At 44.7% G+C, this 22,513-nt stretch overlaps 1 protein-coding gene across 2 annotated transcripts in view; it reads right to left on the bottom strand.

Moving 5' to 3' along the window:
• The window catches only part of AKR1A1 (aldo-keto reductase family 1 member A1), a 428,825-nt gene that overhangs the window by 26,710 nt on the left and 379,602 nt on the right, over positions 1 to 22,513 (bottom strand). For both annotated transcript variants that reach the window (XM_069642381.1, XM_069642380.1), the window contains exon 5: positions 10,242 to 10,437. In XM_069642381.1, the coding sequence (XP_069498482.1) occupies positions 10,242 to 10,437 (196 nt within the window). The remainder of the gene's footprint in view (positions 1 to 10,241; positions 10,438 to 22,513) is intronic.

The raw sequence follows: 22,513 nt of genomic DNA, 5'->3' as shown, positions 1-22,513 counted from the left end.
AGATATCTAACACTTTTTTAGTTAAGAATCATCTTTCATACTGCAGAACCTCCACCCAATTTGAAGCTATTTCAAACATTTACACCTGCTTGTATTGATCATTTATTAAAGGTCTTACGGAAATGTAGGTGTATAACTGCATTAAGTCCATTGACTAAGGTCGTTTTCACTCCGAAGGTTGTCACATTTGTTTTAAACAAAATCCGGACTCGAAGCTCTGCTCCCCTTTTCAGTTAACCCACCCCCTTGACAGGCCAATGTTATAGACTTGAAAACTATAGGACAATAGAAATGGGCGAGAAAACAATCATGCTTGCATTTAGTTTTATTTAAACATGGCTATATATTTGTGTATTGTGTTGACATCTGCATTATTAATTACGTGAACAACAGCTATTGTCAAAGGACACTGATACCATGCAGATAAACGATTCCAAAAATATGTAGAATCCCGCGTGTCACATGATCCAACAAAAGAGCTACACTACAAAGAACAAACACTCAAAGTGCCTGTGCATTGCCCCAGCAAACGCTTCCAAGATTCAGATTGTCCCTAAATACCACATGAACTACACACATGAGGATGAGAATGTGACCTAGCTCGTAGGCATTGAATCTCACCAATTGGTAGTGTGTTAAATCTGAACCTCAGAAATATGTTTTGAAAGGCAGTCAAACGAAATCTCAACAGATATTGAGGTAAAATCCCTCGTTTTCTATGCTCAGGACCATGATCTTTACATAGCTTGTACTTGGAGAATCTTTCCAAGTTATCTATCTAGTCATGCTCCCATAGTTTTTTCTTCACCCTACTCTTTCATACACTCTCATATTACCTCTAAGTCCCTCTTCAACATCCCAGTACTTGCCTGTGAGGTAAGGGTATGATTAGGGTCAAACTTCATTAAGGCAAGTCATCCCAGCATCACCTCCACTGAGGTAAGAGTACCTCACAAGTAAGTAATGAGATGCGGAAGAGTAGGACTATGAGTAATGAAGATTACTAGTAAGTAATACCGGTATTCACACACACGCTTCGGCATTCATACGGGCAACATTCATTTTTCATTCACGCTCACATTCACCCACACGTATCAGCATTCATACAGCATCATTAATTCTTAATTTGCTGCCACATTACCACCACGTTCCTCTTCCTCATCCCAGTACTTACATGTGAGCTCTCACAGGTAAGCACTGGGGCGAGGAAGAGTATGACTTGGGGTAATGAAGTTTACAGGTAAGCAATCCCAGCATTACCTGGACGTCCCAGTACTTACATGTGCGGTAATGCATTGGGATGCATGTTGGGATATACATACAGTGCCCCAGCCAGGCAAAAAGGTAGATACATCATATAGCAACACAGAATAAGCAACACATGTATGAATGTTGCTGTTTTAGATGTTGTAGATAGGGCAGCGTATAATAGGCCCTGTGTTTAGAAAATGTATGCTTTGACTGATGTGCTAGAAGGGAGCTGAAGTAGCTGAAAGATGGAGTCAGAAAGGCATTATGGTAAAAGTGAGGCCAGCGGCTCGACATGGCAATAGTGATGCCATTTTAGATTTGAAGGCCTAGTCAACGATTGACAGAATGAAGGCCCTGATGTGGAGGTGTGGTTCTGTTTAGCTCAGTCCCAAGACAAATCCCCTTTCCATCCCCCAAGAGAGAAGCCAAGGTCAGAGGCACCCACATGGAACAGATGAACTCTAATTGTATCCGGTTGCAAATCTCGAAGGCTTTGGGAATGCAATGTTAGTTGTGGGGAACGTAGCTAGGGATGTGGTCTTTGAAGGGCAAATTCATGAGAACATGGCAAAACGTTTTGTGATGCGCACAGGCCAAGCAAAGATTTACAGCACTGCTGCCCTCACCCAAGGAGCAGTCATCCTATTTGAATTTGAAATAGGAGCACAACCAAAGCAAATAAATCCCTGAAATTCAGACTCAAGAGTGGTGTCCTGGTCACAACATTACTGGGCACCTAAGGTCTGAGGGAGAAAAGGAGGGAGCTATGTCTGGAACATACCATGATTTCGGATAGGAGGAGTAGAGGTGATGACAGTAAATTTAGTACAAGGTCAGGGGTGCAGCTTGTGTGTGCCGCAGCGTCTGGTATAATGAGAAGGCCCATTGTATTATCAAAGCAGATTTGGCGGTGCCAGTCTTACTTTGAACTTGCCTGGGTCAGAAGGGTGCACATCACGTGACGGTCAAGATTTATTAGTGTATCAAGATACCTGTTAGCCAATCATGTATTAGGATTCAATAGTGGCGATTGTGATGAATCTAATGGAGTCATCACGGATTCACAGGTGGTGACCTCCTCTCAGGTGGCCAGTAGACGGCATCCGCTACCTGATCCTGACCCTGGGGGCAGTTATATGAGGGAGGAGACAACCACCGGAGAGATGCTTTCACTTCATTGGACAAAACACAATATTCTCCCCTTTCCCGTGAGGAATACCCTCTAATACCGGAGTTCTTAATGGCCTATTGTCATTCTGGTCAGGCCCCTACATTTGACCCAAACACCCACACCTCACACATAACACCTTTTGTTTCTAGTGTGCCTTAATGTGAAATCTCTGAGAAAACAATCTAAGAGTTACAAGTCCAATGGCATCCATGGACTCCAACTTCCATAACCTCCCAGGTACTGAGACAAGGAGGAGGAGGGAGTTTGTGCAAAGTGACAGCAGCGCAAAGTACAACAGGAAGGCTACTTGTTTTTTCAAGTCTTCATTGTGCGGGACATTTAAAGATGGCAACCGCACTGTTAAACTGAGCACTGCAGGAGAAGACATTTAAGCCCATGCTGAGGCTCACAAACGCGATGCACACAGACAGGTCTGGTGGAACAGAGACGGCCACTGTGGAGACGCTGGGAGCTGCACATGAACCACTGGAGGTTGGCCGCTCGACCGACAGCGTTCTCCAGTCTGAACCAAAAAGTAAAGCTGGTGTGTGACAGCAGAGCTGCACAGGACACTGGAAGAACGTCTGCATACTCCAAAGTGGAAAGCAGGTAAAGGAACCACACTACAGAGGCGCAAGCAGAATCAGAGAAACAAGAAGGAACCAGTGAGTCTGCCTAAAGCAGCTGGAGATCCAGGGCGTTCAAACAAGCGTGCCAACAAATGTTTGAAGGGTACAAAATTGCTGATGCAGAACATACCCAAAGTTTGTTTGAATGCAGTCAGGACAAAGTACAAAGGCAAACCCCAATCAAATACAGATGCATGAGATGCCAGTGTGTGGGGAAGGTTTGAGCAAATGTTACCATAGACAGAAATACCAAACACATCAGGCTATATGCTATTGTGCTATAGATAAAGAACTGTAAAATGCCTAACAAGTCCTGGCAGACCAGTAACCAGGCAGCTGAAATTGTATAAAGATTCCTGGTAGGGGATCATACCAGGTAATCTGAAAAACCATAAAAGAAGTCCTGGCTGGTGGGTACACCAGGCAGCTGAAATTGTATAAAGATTCCTGGCAGGGGAGTATACCAGGTGATCTGCAAAATTCCAAGAAACACTACAGAAAAACTATTACAGAACTGATTGATTAAACAAGAACTTTGTGAGTCCAGTGAAGACACAAAGGAACTGTTAGCTAAAGAGACATTTTTGCCATCCTATTTAAGAATCCAGTGGACGGGGACCACCCTCTGGAACCAAGGGTCTTTACCTTGGCAACCATTTTTATTGGAATCATTCTTGTACTTTTGGTTTTGAACACTTTTGCCAGCATCATGTTAAAGACATTCCCTTTGTTGTTTTGTTTGTAGTTTGAGGGTCAGGATAACATGTTTTGGACACAAGGATGGTTTTTAGTTACTGACATCCCGACACAGACATATCCTTACATTTGGGCTTCTAGGTAGGGAGGTTCCTCTTTAGAATAGGGCCAGAGAGATATGTTCCCAACCCATTTTTATTTAATAAATGTCTTTAACAAAAAACATGACAACTTTGTGTCCGGCATTCATTGCTGATCCCTCACATGATGTAATCGGCCAAATGCATATGGGTTTAGGTAAGGTGTGGACAATCAGCCCAGGGACTATAGGGGGTATTAGTATGTTATATAGGTGGTAGACAATGTGGGTGGTAGAATGACTTTGTAACCTATGTGGGAATTAATCAAAGCCCCCAAATAAACAAAACTGAAGGGCCACCGAAAGCATGGCCTGCCAGCTTATATCAAAGAAAATAAGAAACATCTTCACACAGAAATTAGGCCTATTAAGACAGTCTGTGGGGGCTTCTGCACGTAACACAAGGATGCGCCTTGTCATTACAAAAGGAAAAGTAGCATTTTTAAATCACAGTGGCAGAAAAAATCCTAAGGCCCTTTTCACTTGAAAAGCAGGATTTGCAAATACTGACACGAAAATGGCTTTACATGTGCGTTTGCAGTTTGAAAGCAAGACATGAGAAAAATGTTCCCCTGCTAACATAAAGATGTCAGAGAAAAGACTTAGGGCTTCCTCATGAGTTGGGTCTTAGCCCTTAAATGCGGCAGTGAGCTATTACCGCTGCATTTAAGCGTTGGCCCAATAAAGAGTCACACAGTAAGGGGATGTTTTACTTCCAGCTTTTTGCTGGAGGTAAAAATGTCCCCTTAATGCCCATTTTCAGCGCTATTACTGCCGGCGGTAATTGCACCAGCAGTAATATCGCCCCCAGACTCCATTGGGTCCAATGTGTTTGCCCAAATGGTTTGTTCCCCAATGGACCCATTGGGGAATGGGAACTTACTGCTGTACTGCTACTTGTGATCCAGCGGTAATAGCGCCAGACCGAGTAGCGGTAAAGCTATTCACACTGGCGGTATCACCAGACTTCTGATGAGTTGTGTGTTAAACAAGATGTAATGTATATTATGCTTCACATGCAAAATACTGGCAACCATTTGAAAATAAAAGCCCACTGTGTTCCATGAAAAAGTTCCTGTAGGCCCGAGGCAGATTCTTTTGCTTGCTGTGGGGCAACCATCACAAAGGACTCCTCCACTGAAAGCGTGACTGGCATCACAGCTCTTTACAACTGCAGTAAAGTGTGGCTGCTATTAGGTGTTGAAAACAGACTATCCGTAGAGTTGGGGTCTCTGAAAGCTAATTTCTGTGCAGAGCAAATAGCTCAAGCCGGTGCATGACTGGAAGGATAGAGAGGATAGCTCAGGGGCAACGCGCTTGCCTTGAAGCAAGACGACGCGGAGCAACACAGGTTTGATCCCCAGGTCTGCGCTTGGAAACCTCTGGGTATTAAGCGCGTTATAACCACTCATAATGTGGGGAGGGTGATCTCTGATAATGCCAAGGCCTCCCAAGTGTTTACGACAGGCAGCTACGAACTTCAAACAACAAAGAGACTAATTCAAAAAAAGTCACAGGCCGGCCCAGAAAGGCAACTGGTGCCGAGGACAGGAGGCTCCAATTTGCATAACTTAAAGATCTCCTATTAATTTAAAAGTACTATTATCTACTATTCATCCACCTGCAACTGAATTGTAATGACAAGCTAAAATGGGTTGCTGAAAATATCCCAGATTTAACCCTTTAAGTGCCATGGGTATTTCTCCCCAGTGCCAGGGCCTTTTTTGGTGATTTCGGTATGTGGCCATTCAATGGCTTGTAATTTTTTTGTTACATGAGATATCTCGGCCAAATGTGGCTCCTTTTTTCCCCACATGTAGGTGGTCGTAACGCCACCCAGGAATCCTAGGTTGCTGTAGGGGGGTGAGAGAAAATAAGCAAAAAGGGCGAAAAGTTTGGGTTTTTTCAAAAGATGCCAATAAAATGATGTACAAAGAAGCCTGTGGTTTTTTCCTTGTAAGAGCTAGGAACAAATGGTTTGCTGTGCTGGGATCCCCAATTTCCTGGCTTTCAAGAACAGGTTGAGTGGAAACGAATGTAAATTATTTTGATGTGGTTATCAACTGTTTTGTGAAGGGTAGGCGATTTTGGCCATTTTTTCCAATTGGACATGCATGGACGGAATGGGAGAAAAGGGTAGGAAAGCCGAATTGGAGGACAGAAAGGCATATATTTCTGAAAAGTAGACAAAATTCCAAGTTTAGGAAGGGGTGATTTGCGTAGGTCAGGCAAACACTAGGTAGGGGAAAATGCCATAGATTGCGGGAAATGCGGGAAAATGACAGAAAAAAGGGTATGTGTTGGACATGGTTGGCTTGGTACGGCAATGGCTTCTAGGAATTTTGAGAAAAGCAATGCTCCGCTACATTCCCCCGACTCTTGCAGTTAAGGAAAGCACACATTTTTTGTAGTGTTTTACAAAACAAGCAATACCACAAGCCAAACACTGAGCCATGGTACACAGGAGTTTTACGCTCACGGCCTGAACAGATGCACTTTGCATGTGTAAATCGGGAAAACCAATGTGGTGAGGAACAGCAAGCACACATTTTTTTAAGGAGCACAGGCAGACGTTTTCAAGGGTAGGTGACTTGCGCAGGTTACAAAAGTGTATGGTGCCGAAAGCAGCGACTAAATGTAGGTCACATTTGGGAAATGAAAGGGTTGTGTGACAAAGGGCACCAGCAAATGGGTCAAAATGTTATGAAAACCACACAAACACAACAAATGTTATACCTTCCCGCATTCCCACAGGTGTGCCGATGAAAATGGTACCTCACATGTGTGGGTGCACCTACCTGGTCGCCAAGGGGAAAGCCTAAAACACAAGCAACCCCAAGTCTGTTTTCACACATGAATTTCACACTTTCTCCAGACAAGCACAGCATACAGATATGGACCTCGGGTGACCAAGCCACCAAGGAAGACAGGAAACCCCATGCATTTCCGAAAAGAGGACACCCGTGGGAATCCGCAGAGGTGTGATTTGCGCAAATCGGCCCAGGATTTATTATCCAGACACCCCGGCAAAGTCCGAAATGTGGGGAAAAAAACGCATTTTTCGCACATTTCACTCGGCTCACCCATCAAAACAAGGCGCCAACAACTCATGGCCTACCATCCCGCGTTCCCACAGGTGTCCCGATCAAAATGGTACCTCACATGTGTGGGTGCACCTACCTGGGCGCCAGGGTGAACGCCTAAAACACAGGTAACCCCAAGTTTGTTTCGACACCTGAATTTGGCACTTTCTCCAGACAAGCGCAACATAAAGATATGGACCTCGGGAGTCCAAGCCACCAAGGAAAACAGGGAACCGCATGCATTTCCGAAAAGAGGACACCCGTGGGAATCCGCAGAGGTATGATTTGCGCAAATCGGCCCAGAATTTATTACCCAGACACCCCCGCAAAGTCCGAAATGTGGGGAAAAAAAAGCATTTTCCGCACATTACACTCGGCTCACCCATCGAAACACGCCGCCAACAACACATGGCCTACCGTCCCGCGCTCCCACAGGTATCCCGATGAAAACAGTACCTCACATGTGTGGGTGCACCTACCTGGGCGCCAAGGGGAAAGCCTAAAACACAGGTAACCCCAAGTCTGTTTCAACACCTGAATTTGACACTTTCTCCAGACAAGCGCAACATACAGATATGGGCTTCGGGTGTCGAAGCCAGCAAGGAAAACAGGGAACCCCATGCATTTCCCAAAAGAGGACACCCGTGGGAATCCACAGAGGTCTGCCTTGCGCAAATTGCCCCAGTTTTTATTAGCCACAATCCCTGACAAAGTGTGATATTTGGTGGGGAAAAAAACACAATATTCACTTTGTCTGGGGTTCTGGGTAATAAATCCTGGGTCGCTTCGCGCAAGTCAGACCTCTGTGCATTCCCACAGGTGTCCTCTTTTGGGAAATGCATTCCCACGTGTGTCCTGATGAAAACGGTACTTCACATGTGTGGGTGCACCCCAGGGCCCCAAACCCCCTCCCACCTCTCCTCGCCTTTTTTTTTTCTTTAATTTTTTCTTTTTCACCCCTGGGGGCAGTGATCATCTGCCTCCAGGGGTCTCTGACGTTGTGGCCCCATGCTTTGGAGCCACGGGGGCAAGGTGGCCGCTTATCTGGTAAGCAGCGCCCCCTCCTCCCGCGCCACAAACAGATCTGTATTGATCCGGTGACATTGCAGCCACGGATTGCGCAATGCCACACAATGGGTATCGTTGGAAAGGGGGGTATCTCCCCTTTCCAACGATACCCGCCTCGATCTCCGGCTTGAAATACAGCCGGAGATTGACGCGGAGCAAGAAGGGCACTCACCTTCTTTCTTCACTGCAGCAGCCGAAAATGGCAGCTGCAGTGAATTTACTTTCAGTTTTACGCTGACGTGCTTTACGCACGCCGACGTGTAACTGAAGGTAATCCAGCCCCCTGGCAGTGAGGGGGGACCTCCCCCTCACATAGCCCGGGGGTTGGATTACAGTTTTGAGCGAACCCTGCTCTGGTACCTCCCACTAGCTCTATACTTTCCCTTCCTCCTTCTGCATCTCTGGCTGCTTCTGCCACTTCACCTCCGACACCTCCTCCAGGTATTTAAGCACCTCCACTGCCTTGACACCTTCTGCACCACTCATACTGAAATATCTCCAGCTTCCAGCTCTGGCATTGAGCCTCAGCATCTTTGCTGCATATTTGTGTTGTACACCCCTGCTACACATGCACATCATACATCCCATCACACAGTTACAAAAAGTCACAAACACAAACTTCCAATGTGTCACACACACACAAACAACCAGGCACAGAGCGTCACAACTAATAATGCACAGCACCATAGCTGCCTACATTTGAAAATCAAAAACCCTGAGATGTTTGCACCAGCCCACAGCGACACAAGACTCTGCACACGGCCCAGCTCACCTTTCAAAAAGGTAAACTCGGTTGTGTATGCACATTTCATTAAATTGGCTTTTCATAACCATCCAAATTGCATAGGACGAATGGCATTCGCGTTCCATAAAATCAATGCACACCCAAAACCAAGAGAGGATCTTTTCTTCACATAGTGTTTTTGAAAACATTAACATGTGTGCATGTTTTAAACTCCAAGAACCAATACAAAGGCTTTCCCTGAATTGCAGTACCGAAATTGGACATTTCACTTTAGTTGTTTTGTTATTTTTCATGAGGTTATATAGTGCAGTGGTGAGGTGTCCAGCCTGTAAACCTGATGGCTGTGGTTCAATCCCTGAGGTCGGTTTTAATTCATGAATTCGGAGGTTTCTCATTTTAGCTGGGGGGGAGGGAGGGCACTGAGTCCATCCTCTGAAAAAAGTGGGTGGGCTACGTCCACCCGCGTGTACCCTCAACTTGAGCCCTGGCAAACTGGCCAAAAAGAATGAAAGCTGAAGCAAAATAAACACGGGAATATTGCTTTCAGTCCAGTGTCATTAATGACACCGAATTGAAAGCAGTATTTTTCGTTTATTTTGCTCCAGTCTGCAATAGTGCGCAGGGAGGAACATTTGCGCCTTTTTTCTTGGATCCCGCCCACACCTTCACCCGATTGGCTACCGGCAGCGATCCCTTGCAGCGATCCCTTGCAGTCAATACAATGGAGAATTGCACGGGACCCGGAAACTTCATGGAAAACCGGTGGACTCCAGGGTCTTTCCCAGAGACCCGGAGAAATGGCTAAAAACACGGAGTCTCCGGGGGACAACCCGGAGGTTAGGCAGGTATGCACAGCACGTACGCAGATCTTCGTGCATACGGAGCAAGATATTGCAGTACATACTCAGGTAAAACAAATATGGGGCAAACATCACAAGTAACACAGCAAGGCAGTCGGAAGCAGGCTGTCAGAGACGTTCAGTTGCTCCAGTCAGAACAGGATGGTGTTATTGAATGGTTATTATTGTTGTATTAGATTTTATTGTTGTTATTCATTGAACTCTATATTTTGTGTTGGAAATCTAATAAAAAGATGTTAAAAAAAAGAATAGGATGCACACAGACAGAGTCAGAGAATCAGGCATTTCCCATGATAGGCACACTGTGAGATGTACACAATTACATGCACACAGTTGGAGCCACAAAGTAATATGTGCACCATAAATCCAGATACATGCACTCTCTCTAATTGTCATAGTCCAGAGCCAGGCAGACACAAAGCCAAATGCACGCAGACACCTATAGATACTCACATTGCGAGACGTGCTGTCACACAGTTGCACACTCGGCATCACATGAGCACATACAGTTGAATACAACATACAGCAACAAAGAGTAGAAACAGCTGCACCATGACGCTCAAGTCTCTTTCTATCTCCCGCTGCTTCTGTGCACTGACCTGCAGCACGGCCGGCTTCACCGTCGCAATGCTGATGACGTCATCGACCTGCCGGCTGTTGAAGTTGGAGAGACCGACAGCTCTCACTAGGCCTTTCTCCACCAGCTTCTCCATTGCCTTCCAGGTCTCCTTATAGTCGGTGTAGTCATAGAGCACCTTGCCATCGGCGTCCCTTGGGAAATCCACCTCTGCACGCCTGCAGCATGAACAAAGAGGGGGAGTAAGCCTGGGCATGCAGGGTGCAGCTGTGGTCCAGTCCAAGAGGGACACCACACATGTTCATGCTATACTGTGAGTTAATCCATGCTATGAGTAAGTCATCTCCAATCGTGCCTGGTAGTCATTATAGAATCATGCGGATCATTATATATAACTAGCTGTTGAGCTCGGTCTCTCGTTCTCGCTCTCCCACTCTCCCTCTCTAGCTCTCTCTCACTCTGCCCACTCGTAATCTATTTGGTTCTCTCTGTCTCACCCTATGTATCTACCTCCCGAGGTGGATGAGAGCCAAGTAGTCGGATGCATGTTTGCTAACTACCTCAGCTATTTGCGACCAGAGCCTAAAAACACAGATATCTTGAAGGTTTGTTTATTTGTTTGTTTATTAATTTGTATGGCACACCGAACCCAAAGGTAACTGGGAGCAACAGAGAACAGAATACATGGATACGTCAAGCTTAGTTACAGAGTAGGGCACAACGGTACACAAAGGTGCATTAAGGACATTTCAGGTAGTTGTCTTAAACAAATCTGGTGAAAATAAAATATACATATGTACAAGCGGAATAGGTTAGAGTCAAGACGAGATTCAAGGGTTAGCTAGTTCGTAGTTAGTCCTGGTGGCCGTTAGAGTGAAACCATTTGAGAATATTACGTCTGAAGCTGTAGTAGGATTGATCTATTCTAAAGTGGAGTGCAAAGGGTGATTTGTTGTTTTAGGGCAGCGGCAATCCCCATGCCGATTAAGCCACCATCCCACCCAATGTGATGTGGACCAGCCTTGCATTTTGAGCCATACATTGACATTATATGTGTCCTACAGGAATACGGCTATCACACTGAGGGTGCACTGTCCGTACAGTGGGATGTTAGGGGGGTTCGGATAGGCTATGTGGGGGTTGCTGTGGTTTTTACCGATCTTTTCGGAGAGCAGAGGACAAGCCTGAAGCGACTACTATTGTGATTGTTACTTTCTGTTTTGTGTTAATTATTACTGATTGTGCATATTGCAGAAAATTTATGGGTTCAGCAGCACTACCAAACAATCAGTGGCCCGCATGCAACATTTAACATTGCTTTGTTGCCCTTGCTGATCTGTTTCTGCTTGAGGAATGCATGAAAATAAAGAAAGACAAATACTTCTCAGTGTTTTCTTTTCTCTCCTAGAGACTTGGGCTTTTCGCATGGGGAGAGGTCACTCTCTCAATTCCAGCAGTGAAATGAAGCAGACATTGAATGCGCTGAGAAAGGATATCAGAAAGTCACGGTTTCCGCCCAGCAATGAAACTGAGAAGATGTGGAGCATGCCAAGTGGGGACGCAGGGAAAGCACCACTGCGACTAACCAGCACGTTAGTCTGAGGTTGCTGATGGTACTCTTGCTCAGAGGAGAATTGCCTAGCATTTTGGTGCTGGACTGCCCTTGCGGGTGAGACAAAGAGTGATATGCAAATGGATATTTCTCATCTGTGAAGGGTGCAGTGAGCTAAAACGTGGTCGTAGACCCTCCTGAGTGGAAGAAATTGCATAGAACAGGGTATTTGACCCATGTTCGTTCTCAGTAGAGGGGCTCCCACACTCCTTTATAACCAGCACAAGTACTGCGCATCCCCAGTTCAGTCTCAAACACGACCAAAATATGGTGAACTGGCTAGACTACTAGGAACGGTTGTCGGGAGCCTCAGCTTCACTTAAGAAGAAGGGTGGATGTGGTGAAACTCCAGAGCAATACAAATAATGCATGGTGTGAGCCGCTGTTACTTCACCACAGATGTCTAGAGCCCAGAAAGGATGCAGGGCTTACCCAAAGGTTTAACCATTCCGTGCAAGGTGGTTCCTCCCAGGTAGCGATAATGCAGCGAGATTCGTTAAGGGCAGATTGGTTTGGGGTAGAGGCCCAATCCACACAGGCAGGAATATTAGATCTCCCCCTCACCCCTCAGGAAACAGGAAGTGTGGGTTTGAGTGAGGTCAAAGTTGGAGATGGAGGGCGACCAGGAGACCAGCAAAAGGAAAGTGGAAGCATTTTTGTGGAGTTTTATGGAGAAGGTGAGGTATTGGTGTAAAAGTGAAAGTGGTATGACAGTGTGAGTGTGTGTATTTGTCAGACGTGTCGGAAGAAAGGACAATGTAATGAGTGAATGGTAAATTAATGGTACTGAGTGGAAGGAGGGTGTTTGTGTAGTGCAGTAGCAGGACGAGTAGCAGTAGTGGAAGGAGAAGAGTAGTGGAAGGTGAAGAGTAGTGGAAGGAGGGAAGCGGGAGTTGAATGAGGAGAGTAGTAGTGGAAGGAGAAGAGTAGCAGTAGGAGGGGGGATTAGTGGTAGTAGTGGGAGGAGAGTAGTGGTAGAAGTGCGGAGAGAGTAGTGGTAGTGGGAAGAGTACTAGTTGTGTGAGAGGAGGAATAGTAGAAGAGGAGGAGCAGTGGTAGTAGTAGAGTGCACAGAGAAGGAGAAGAGTTAACATGAAAGGGTGGAGGCAGGAAGAAGGCAGAGTGAAACATCAGAGTAACAGAAGGTTGGTCGAGAGGAGTCGAGTGTACAAAGAAGAGGCAGAGTAGAAGGGCAAGTTGAGGGCAAGCATGACTGGTCTTAAGCAGATCCAACACTATTCAAAGCTCCCTGTAGAACATTATGTATGGCTAGAGTAGGGACAGGTCATTGAGGGAGTCAGTGATCCTGCATTAAGGAAACCACTCCCGCATAAGACCAGAGATTAGACACTAGATGTTACCATTCTGTAGCACTAGCAGGGCGTTACAGATGACTGGTTTAGAGCAGGAATCCCAAGAAAGACGAGAATGAGAGGGGGCGGATCTAGAACCCTCCCAAAACCCCTTCTAAAGACAGTGCCAGGAATTGAACCGTCTGCCTATTTCTAGTCTAATGAGTATTCAGTGAACAGTAACAGACCTTACACCACAGAGTAGTCACCTTTGCTTTAAAAACATTGTCTACGTCGGTAACCAACTATTGAGTGGTACAAGGAGAAATGTTGACCTGTGTCTGTGGCAGTTGCGTATTTCAGCACGTATGTATGGAGCTACAATTTCCAGCTTTAGACTGAACACAAACCCATGCAGATGAGAACAGAAGCTGCCTAGAACCGTGTACTTGGAGCCCCAAGAACCCATCTGCAACTGGAGAGAGACAAGTTCTATACCCTTTGAAAAATGGTGACCTGAATGCAGTGAAGGAGCGGAGCGGGAAGGCCAATGTCAAGAAGTGTGGAGCACTGACAGAAACTAGAGTGAGAAGCTGAGTAGCATGTTATCCAGGAGTTCATGTCTCTAGACATCTAACACCCAGCACCCTGCTGGTGTGAGGTAGCTCTACCACTGAAGCAAAGAGTAAGGGAAGGCAAAGTTCAAGGAGATGTGGGGACTCTTAAGGGGGTAACCACCATGACCAGCAGAACAAAGGCAACGTGTAATAGACATGACGGCAGCAGAGTGCAGCGAGTGTAGACATTGGATCCCTACAGGGAGAGTAGTAGAATGCTACATGGGGTGAAACGAGTTGAAAAGAATAAGAGATACTCTGCTCATTGATTACACACAGTGTCGTGCCTATGAACGAGGCACGAGAAGCTGAAGGAAGGAGAGAAGCTCCTATTTTGAATCATTGTTGCATGTGGGTATAGATTGCCAGCAGAGTTAAAGGTTGGGTTCATTGTAGCATGCAATACAAATCTACTATTTTACAGACTGTGTGAAATAAAAGACAAAGCAACTATGTATGACACCAAGCCCAATCCAAATGAAAGATGCTGTGCTCTGCAGAGGATGGATGTGAAAGATTGTGAAAGACGCCAACCACAAAGAGTCTCTTAACACAGGGACTGAGACATTAGTAAGTGAATCACAGCGTCATCGACACACATTGTGTTAGATCACCGGAAGATAACTTACATCCCTCTTAACTCACCCACATTTCGCGGAGTTCACTCACCATGGAATAATTTCACTCACCCGTCAAGACCCGACCCCGTCCATACACTTCAATAAGCTCTTACCCTCCAAAAATGAAATCATTTGCTACCATCAGCCCATGCGACTCAAAGGTTAAGAGGTATGTACTCAGTAGAGAGCCCATAAACTAACAAGCCCTTTTGGGAGAACAACAGGATGGCAACCAAGAGACATGGTCTGCGCTGTTTACTCTGAAATCCTCGCCGCAATCTTTCCTTCAAAGAAACTCTTAAATGTAAGCTTATTTGGTCTCCACCATGTGCCATATTCTGATCTAACCGTGTTTGTGGGCATTAATATGTGGTAGTGTAGGCACACTGCCTGAGAGGCCTTCCCAGTGAAGATGCTGACGTGCTGGGCGAAAGGGATTGGATTGACATGGTAGTTACAGATGATGCTCTGTAGAGAGTTTTTGTGATATGTATTAGAAGGCTGGCCAGAACAACAATCCCTACCAATGGCAATACAACCGTTCAATCACCTTATTCTATAACTATCTGTGATTGAACATGTGATACAGAGAGGAGACAAAGCCATGCCTCCCGTTAGAATGAGGGTGGTCACCATCACCAACATTTAGGGTACACACTTACCAAATGCAAAATGGCCTCAAATGGTCAATAGTGAGAAAAGCAGTTAAGGAGTGCAATAAATGTTACACTAGTGACAAGAGACTACACATCCAGCAAGCTCCCCTAGACAGTGTTGAATCACTGGGGGAGGTGGTGTGCTTAGGAAAAGGTAGGGCTGGATTATTTTGTCCTCTGGCTCGGATGGAAGCCAGAAGACCAAGCTGAGGCTTAGTAATGGTGGATTGCCTGTCCAAGTGGATCAAAACAGAAAGTAACAATGGGTTCTGGCTGGTATCACATGAGAGGGTAGATTTTCTAAGGGAATGCACCATGCAGCAGCAGATTAACGCATCCCTATATCACCCACAAGCCAATTGACAGGTGGAAAGGACTAATAGGTTTATCAAAACAAATCTTCATGTTTGCAGTAGTGGACCACAAACATGTTGCTTTCACTACCCTTGAAGTGGTTGCAACCTAAAGATTAACATCGAACACGATTACATTAATATCACCATGTCAATTGCTGAAAAGGTGAAGGGCTCACCAAAGCCTGATTCTGCCTTGGTCACCTCACATCCAAGAAGACACCAAGGTGCCACTGAAAGACACAGTGGGAGGAAAGAGAGAGCAAAGTTAAAAGTATCTCTATGATCAAAGGCATGTGTAACAGATTCGGGAGATATAGGCAGATAATTGATTCATAGTAGGTTTGAACCACAAGAACAGAGAGACCCTCTCCAAGTTCAGAATGCCATTACAAGTGCTCCAAGAGGGAAGAAACCATGCTCTCACCAATGACAGAAGAATCTAGAATATGGTAAAAAATGAAACACGGTAGAGAGACACCAGAGAGCCAACAGATCTGAGAATTGGATGCTGTAACCAAGTGCAAAGCCATCACAACGGAAACCTGACAAGCCCCACAGAGTTGGAAGTGTGTGGAAATGTAGATGCCCATTATGGTGAACAGAACAACTGCTTGTAGCTCAATGAAAGCACTGGAGTGACTGGAACCATTTGTCCTGTAGCAAAGAGTGGTTCAGCACAAGTCTTTCAGACAGAGCACTGCAGCTGTAAGGATGAGAAAGAGTCACTCAACATTCTGGTTAGTATGAAAGTAAGGTATGTCGCATCTGGCCCCTGGCCACGCCCTGCTTTCGGGTCATAGAAGTCTCAGTGTGAGGTTCATTCTGGTACAGAAAGCGCAATGCGGATGGTACCGTGGTACCGTGTTTGCCGCTTTGCCCCATGATTACGACACACTCTCTCTTTGCTTAAATCCTGTCAATAAACAATTGTCTTGGTTCACAGTGTCTCATCTTCCATGTGACCTTGTGTCAGCTTTACTACATCATCCCTATAAGGAACATTTTGAATGCAATATCTTTGCAGAAATTGCACACCTACACAACCCACTTCCAAAAGGGTTTTCCACATGAGAAGGGAATGTCTTCAGTGATAAAGTTTGAAATCATTGTGCTCTTTATAAACATATTCTGATGGGGCATTTGCTGAAAATAACAAGTGCATCCACAGATTACCAAACGTCATAACAGCTACTAACATGCATGTCCAGGTTTCCTGCATGTAGGGATCATCTTGATATTGCATGAAATGTGTATCATAACACAATTGGCCATATGTTATGTCCCCCACATTGAAACAATATTGCGCTTAATGAGTATACAAACACTTCATATCACAATATAGTCTCCCTCAACCTCACCTCCCACCGGGAGTATTAGATTTCATTGAAGTAGCTACATTACATTTTAACCAATGAAAAGCAAGCGTTCTCGAGATTGATGTCCAGCGATAAGCTGACATATTTCATGAGAAACCAAGTACCACTCACACGACATCAAGATTCCATTGAAAACCACAAGAACATGATATAATAATGGTAAAACATATTTTTAAGAGCACTTCACAAATGCAACCCCATTACACAAAAGCAGAGGCACTAAAAAGGCTATCAACGGTGGCCTGGTCAGCTTGGCTTCCAAAGTGTGGGATCCATAAGGGAGGCTATGCCTGACAATCTCCTTGCATTATATCAACTTGACCTCCAAAGTGTGGGATCCACTAGGGAGGCTATGCCTGACAATCTCCTTGCATTATATCAACTTGACCTCCAAAGTGTGGGATCCACCGGAGAGGCTATGCCTGTCAATCTCATTGCATTATATCAACAAGACCTCCAAAGTGTGGGATCCATCAGGGAGGCTATGCCTGACAATTTCCTAGCATTATATCAGCATGACCTCCAAAGTGTGGGATCCATTAGGGAGGCTATGCCTGACAAACTCCTAGCATTATGTCAGCATGACCTCCATAGTGTGGGATCCACCAGGGAGGCTATGCCTGACAATCTACTTGCATTATATCAGCTTGAGCTCCAGATTGTGGGATCTACCAGGGACCCTAACCCTCACAATCTCCTTGCATTATATTAGCTTGACCTCCAAAGTGTGGGATCCACTAGGGAGGCTATGCCTGACAATCTCCTTGCATTATATCAGCTTGACCTCCAAATTGTGGGATCCACCACGGAGACTCTGCTTGACAATCCCCTTGCATTACTTGACTGGATGGCCAGTGGTTATGTCAAGTTAGAGGTGAAGTGTGAGATCTGCTTGGCTTTCACTAAGGAGTTTCATACTATTCAACTGATTGGAGAACTAGAGTCACGCAGTAAGGCTCGAGGGCTGGGTGGGGGAGATGAGAGCTAGGTTCTGCAGTAGCACCAGTAAATCTCTAAGGTAGTGAATGCCTCCCAGTGAGGTGCACCTGTTTCAAGTAGGCAGTAAAGGTTAACCTTCAGTACTGCCGTGGTGGTGTCCTGTATCATGTGAGGGTCTTGCTTCAGTATGACACTGTGGGTCAGCTTGTAGTGCTGATGTTCTAGGTGAAAAGCAATTGTATCAGTCTTATGGTGATGATCACCTGTTACTACTATAAGTGGTGACATCTAACGGGAAAGTTGCTTATTTCATCCCAGCTATGAGTGTCATGTTTGAGGTTTGCAATGCTGGTTCCCATTGTGTGCGAGGTGTACTCGAAACTGAGTGGCAGTATTGACCTGTTTCAGCCCTGCAGCAAGGGTCACTTTTCTGCATTGCAGGCGACGTGTCCAGTCAGTGGTGCTCCACTGTAAGGTGTAAGGGTGCAGAAGTAAGGCTCAGACACAATGGTGGCACTTTTTTGGATATTGACTTTTATTCAAGCAAACATGCAGGGTGAGCAAAGGCATCGCTAAGAGAGGCTTCCCTGCCTCAACACAAATCTTAAAGAAGTCTGTCAGGATTTCAAAATAAAGGTAAGTCCACGTTTGTGTCAGAACTCTAAATCTCGCCCTCACACTAATAACTAAATACAAGGTGTAAAGGGGCTTCTGCTCAGCAGGGTCTTCGTCTCAAAGTTCAAAACACAAAGTTCCAAATGGTGCAAAAATAAACAAAGTTCCACAGCAGCAAAGGTGTCTGACTCAAAAGAAAGCAAAGTTCCAACTCAAAATGTTGACGCCAAGAGAATGGCTCCTTTCTCTTGGTCTCACTCCAGCTTGTCACTGTGGTTACAAACACCAGAGAGAATGTCTCCCTTCCCCTGGATTTCTTTACGCTCCTTACATTGTTAAGAGAGAGCCTTGCTTCTCTTGGCTTCTCTCGTGCAGTCTCACAACACCAGGGTCGATGCTTCCCTTCCCCCGGCCTCTTCTTCACAACACCAGGGAGGATGCTTCCCATCCCCCCGGCCTCTGCTTCACAACATCAAGGAGGAAGCTTCCCTTCATCTGGTCTCTTCTTCTCTTGCCTTCTTTCACCGTGCTTACAAGTCTCTGGGGTATGGGTCACAAACCCGTATCGTTCTTTCGTTATAGTGTGGCTGACCTGGTTCGCTAGCCTGGAAAGTACTGTGACTATGAAGATGACTGCCAATGGTCATTTTCATTGGGTGCAGGTCCCATATCTGATTTGCTTAGTTTCTTTCTTGGGGGCTCAGGAAGGTTACTTTGCTTCCCACAGTTTCTCTTCTTTCTGGTTAGCTAGGCCTGTACCTTTGTGGTCTCTCTCTGTAGTCTTTGGCCAGTCTTGGGGTCTTTCTGCTTCAGTTTTGGGCTTCTACAGTCTTCTCCCACTTCTCTGGTGTGCTGTGTTCCCCTTGGTCCCTCAGGGAGGGTTAGGCTCTCTATGAGGTGCTTTGAAAAGGGATTCTCCTGGGCTCCCCCCAGTACTCAGCACTTTGCCAGCCTGAAAAGGTACCTCCTCCTTTGTACAGAGCCTCTGGTCCACAGCTTCTCTGCTTCTGCTTCTGCATTCCTGCTCCTCCAGGGAGGGCTTCTCTCCCCCCTTCCAGAGTCTGCCTTACCTTTTATACTTGCTCTGGCCAATAAGACTTGGAAAGCACTAGACCGTTCAACATGGTTCCCATAGGTAATCCTCATGTTGCCACACTTCTTCCTCGTCACAGTACTGATCTTAGGACTCCCTTGTGAGTCATTGGGGTTCTTCCTCTTTTTTTCTTTTTATTTAAAATGTTTTGTTTGATTTTACAAACTTTTCATTTATCATTCACAGTTATATTACATTTCTAATAAAGAACACTATACCATTTCATTTCAATTGTTCAAATTACTTTCTTCGTTGATCGCTGATGAAAATTTGATTATTGTAAAGATTAGACGTCTGTCTTGTCCTCTTAATAAATTGTCCCATTTTTTTGGTTTGTCTGGTGTTTATGCAATATCGCAAAAAAGTCTCCATATAAGGCCCTTTTTTCCTTCAGTGCCGGACAGATCATGATCAGATGAAAAAGAGTTTCAGAGATATTTGACGATTTACAGAAGCGGCACTCAGCGGTTATGGTAGTTGATTTATGTGTCATAGTTAAATAATCTTGAGTCGGTAAGATATTGAGTCGAAAACGCAGAAAAAGATCGCGGATGCTGCGGTCCGGAAAAAAGTTCAAGTAACCTGGCAATTCGTGAAGGGCCTTTATTTCAGTTTCGCACTTAAGGTGACGTTTATATTTGCTTTGTTCATCCACGGTTTTAATCCAGTCGTTAGTCTGTACTTTGCATTTCGCATAATGTGGTCTGTTAATCAGAATTTCTTCAGAAATTTCTTCTGTGTGCATTTTCTGTTTAATATCAGAGGTCCACTTAGAAAGGGCTGCGATCTGAAATGCTAGTTTCTTTTCTTTAAGAATTTCCAACGCTGGTATTTCGTCTTGGGAAATTATTTTTCTGAGACGATCCATTTGCTTCCAAAGCACTATTGATTGGATGGATTGAATAACTCATTCAAACGAATTCTTGGCATTGGAAATGATTTGGGAAGAGATAATGTCTTCCTCCAAAATAATGCCTTGTAACGGGGCCAATTTAGTGTTTGCTGATTGATCAGTGATTCACTGGCATACGTCAAGATCGGAATTACTTTTTGCTTATAGAGAGCAATTGTAGCTTTTATTGAATACATTCCGAATTTTCGATGGAAGAAACGACCTTGCCTTGCAAGAGATATGGCTTTACCCTCAATGTGGTCTTTCCATTCTTGTTCATTTAAGGAGGGATTAATCATTACTCCCAGATATTTGTTTGCCCTGGTTATCACGATCTGTTAGATTTCTAGATGTATCTTTAAGTTATGTTGGTTTGTATATTTTTGAGAGGAAAGTTTCATTACATTAGTTTTATTGATGTTTATTAACAACTCATTTTCCATCATGTAGATTTGTGCTTTGTCCAAGGTTTTTTGTAGACCTGTTACAGTTCTATCTAGGATGATGATATCATCGGCATAGATTAAAGTTTGAATTGGCTCATTGTTGATCTTTGGAGGATTAGCCGTTATGTGTTGGATCTGTTCTCCGAAGTCACAGGTGTACAGATTGTATAAGCAGGCTGCCAAGGGACTCCCTTGCTTCAAGCCTTTCCAGGTGGATATTGGCTTTGTCACCATACCATCGTTGGTTAATCGGACTTTGACAGAGGTATTAGAATAAAGTTGTTTTATCGGGTTCAGGATGGAGGGTGGACCGCCCCATGCTGTTAGTTTAGTCCACAGTTTTTGTCTGTTGACAGAGTCGAACGCCATCTTTAAATCTATAAAGATGGCAAACACCTGTTGTTTCCTGGTTATTGCTTCATATTGTAACATGTTCAACAGTAATAGATTTACATTGGTTCCAATTTCCTTGACAAAACCAGTTTGTCTTTTTTCCTGCTTCCCGTTTTCCTCTGCCCAGATGTTAAGCTTTTTTACAAGGTAGCCAGCAAACAGTTTCCCTAGGGGATCTAGCAGCGCTATAGGTCAGCTTTGAAAATTGGTATCAGGATAGCAATTGTCCCGGTGCAAGGGATTTCCTTTGTCTTTCCAATGAGATGAAGCAGTTGGGTGAAGAAAGTGGCCCATTCGTCTGGTGCTGCTTTCAGATCAGCATTTGATAGTCCATCGGGACCAGGGGCTCGAGAGGGGTTCAGGGTCATGATGGTATTTCTCAGCTCTTCAAAATCCCAGTTAAGATTCCAAGCACAGTCTTCTTTCTCCAATTCGATTGTCTGGATGTCGATGTTTGACTTATAGAGAGTCGTGAAGTGATTGATACATGTCTGCGCTTCAACTTCTTGAATCATATGAGAAGCTTTCGGTGAATTATTAAGCAATGACCAGAGTTGTCTCGTGTTTTTCTGTTTGAGCGCAGCTAGTATCGCTTCTGCATCATTTTGTTGCATTATGGCTTTGATTGCTTTGATTGAATTCGAATATTGTTTTTTCTTTTTTTATTTTAATTTCGAAGTCAGGTCCTTTCTTTTTTTTTTGTTGACGTATTCGTTCTTGAAGAGGTCTTTTCTTCAGCCCGATTTCTAAATTGAACTGATGAATATGATTATGTTTTGTTGTGTGGTTGATCCTAGACCGTGGTTGATGGTATTTTTCTAGGACCCAGCCATAATTCAATTTTGGTTGATCTTGAAGCGACGACCTTTCAAAAGTTGATATTAGGCGAGATATCTGGTGACCCTTGATTCAGAGTTTGTTCAAACCATTATTGAGGTCGGGAATTGGTAAGCTTATTCGCAGATTCTTCAATCTTACTGTGTCCCATGAAATTGATATTTGGTGATGGTCGCTGGTGGGCTGCGGAGCATTAGCAGTAGAGATGACTAGGTTCCGTATACCTACTGAAACAAAAATATAGTCAATAATCGATGTCGATTTTTCTCGTGACCAAGTTGGAAGGGGGAGACCTTCACTATTCAAAGGAAGGTCGGTCAAGGATATGTTACAAATGGTTAGTTCTTTTACCCATTTTCTGGCTCTAGATGACAAAGCCTCAGAGTCTAGTTTTGGTTCTTCTCTACTGAATATGTGCATGTTAAAGACTCCGGCAATGATATATTCTACTTGGTTGTTGGAGTAGGCTGTGGTATCGATTTCATTACATATTGAATCAATAAATGTGTTCTCATTCATTGCAGTCGGATTCCAGTAGATGTTAAAAATG

Source organism: Ambystoma mexicanum, chromosome 1q, assembly GCF_040938575.1.
Source record: "Ambystoma mexicanum isolate Mex_15411 chromosome 1q, UKY_AmexF1_1, whole genome shotgun sequence".
Lineage (NCBI taxonomy): Eukaryota > Metazoa > Chordata > Amphibia > Caudata > Ambystomatidae > Ambystoma > Ambystoma mexicanum.
This window is presented reverse-complemented; position numbering and strand designations above follow the sequence as displayed.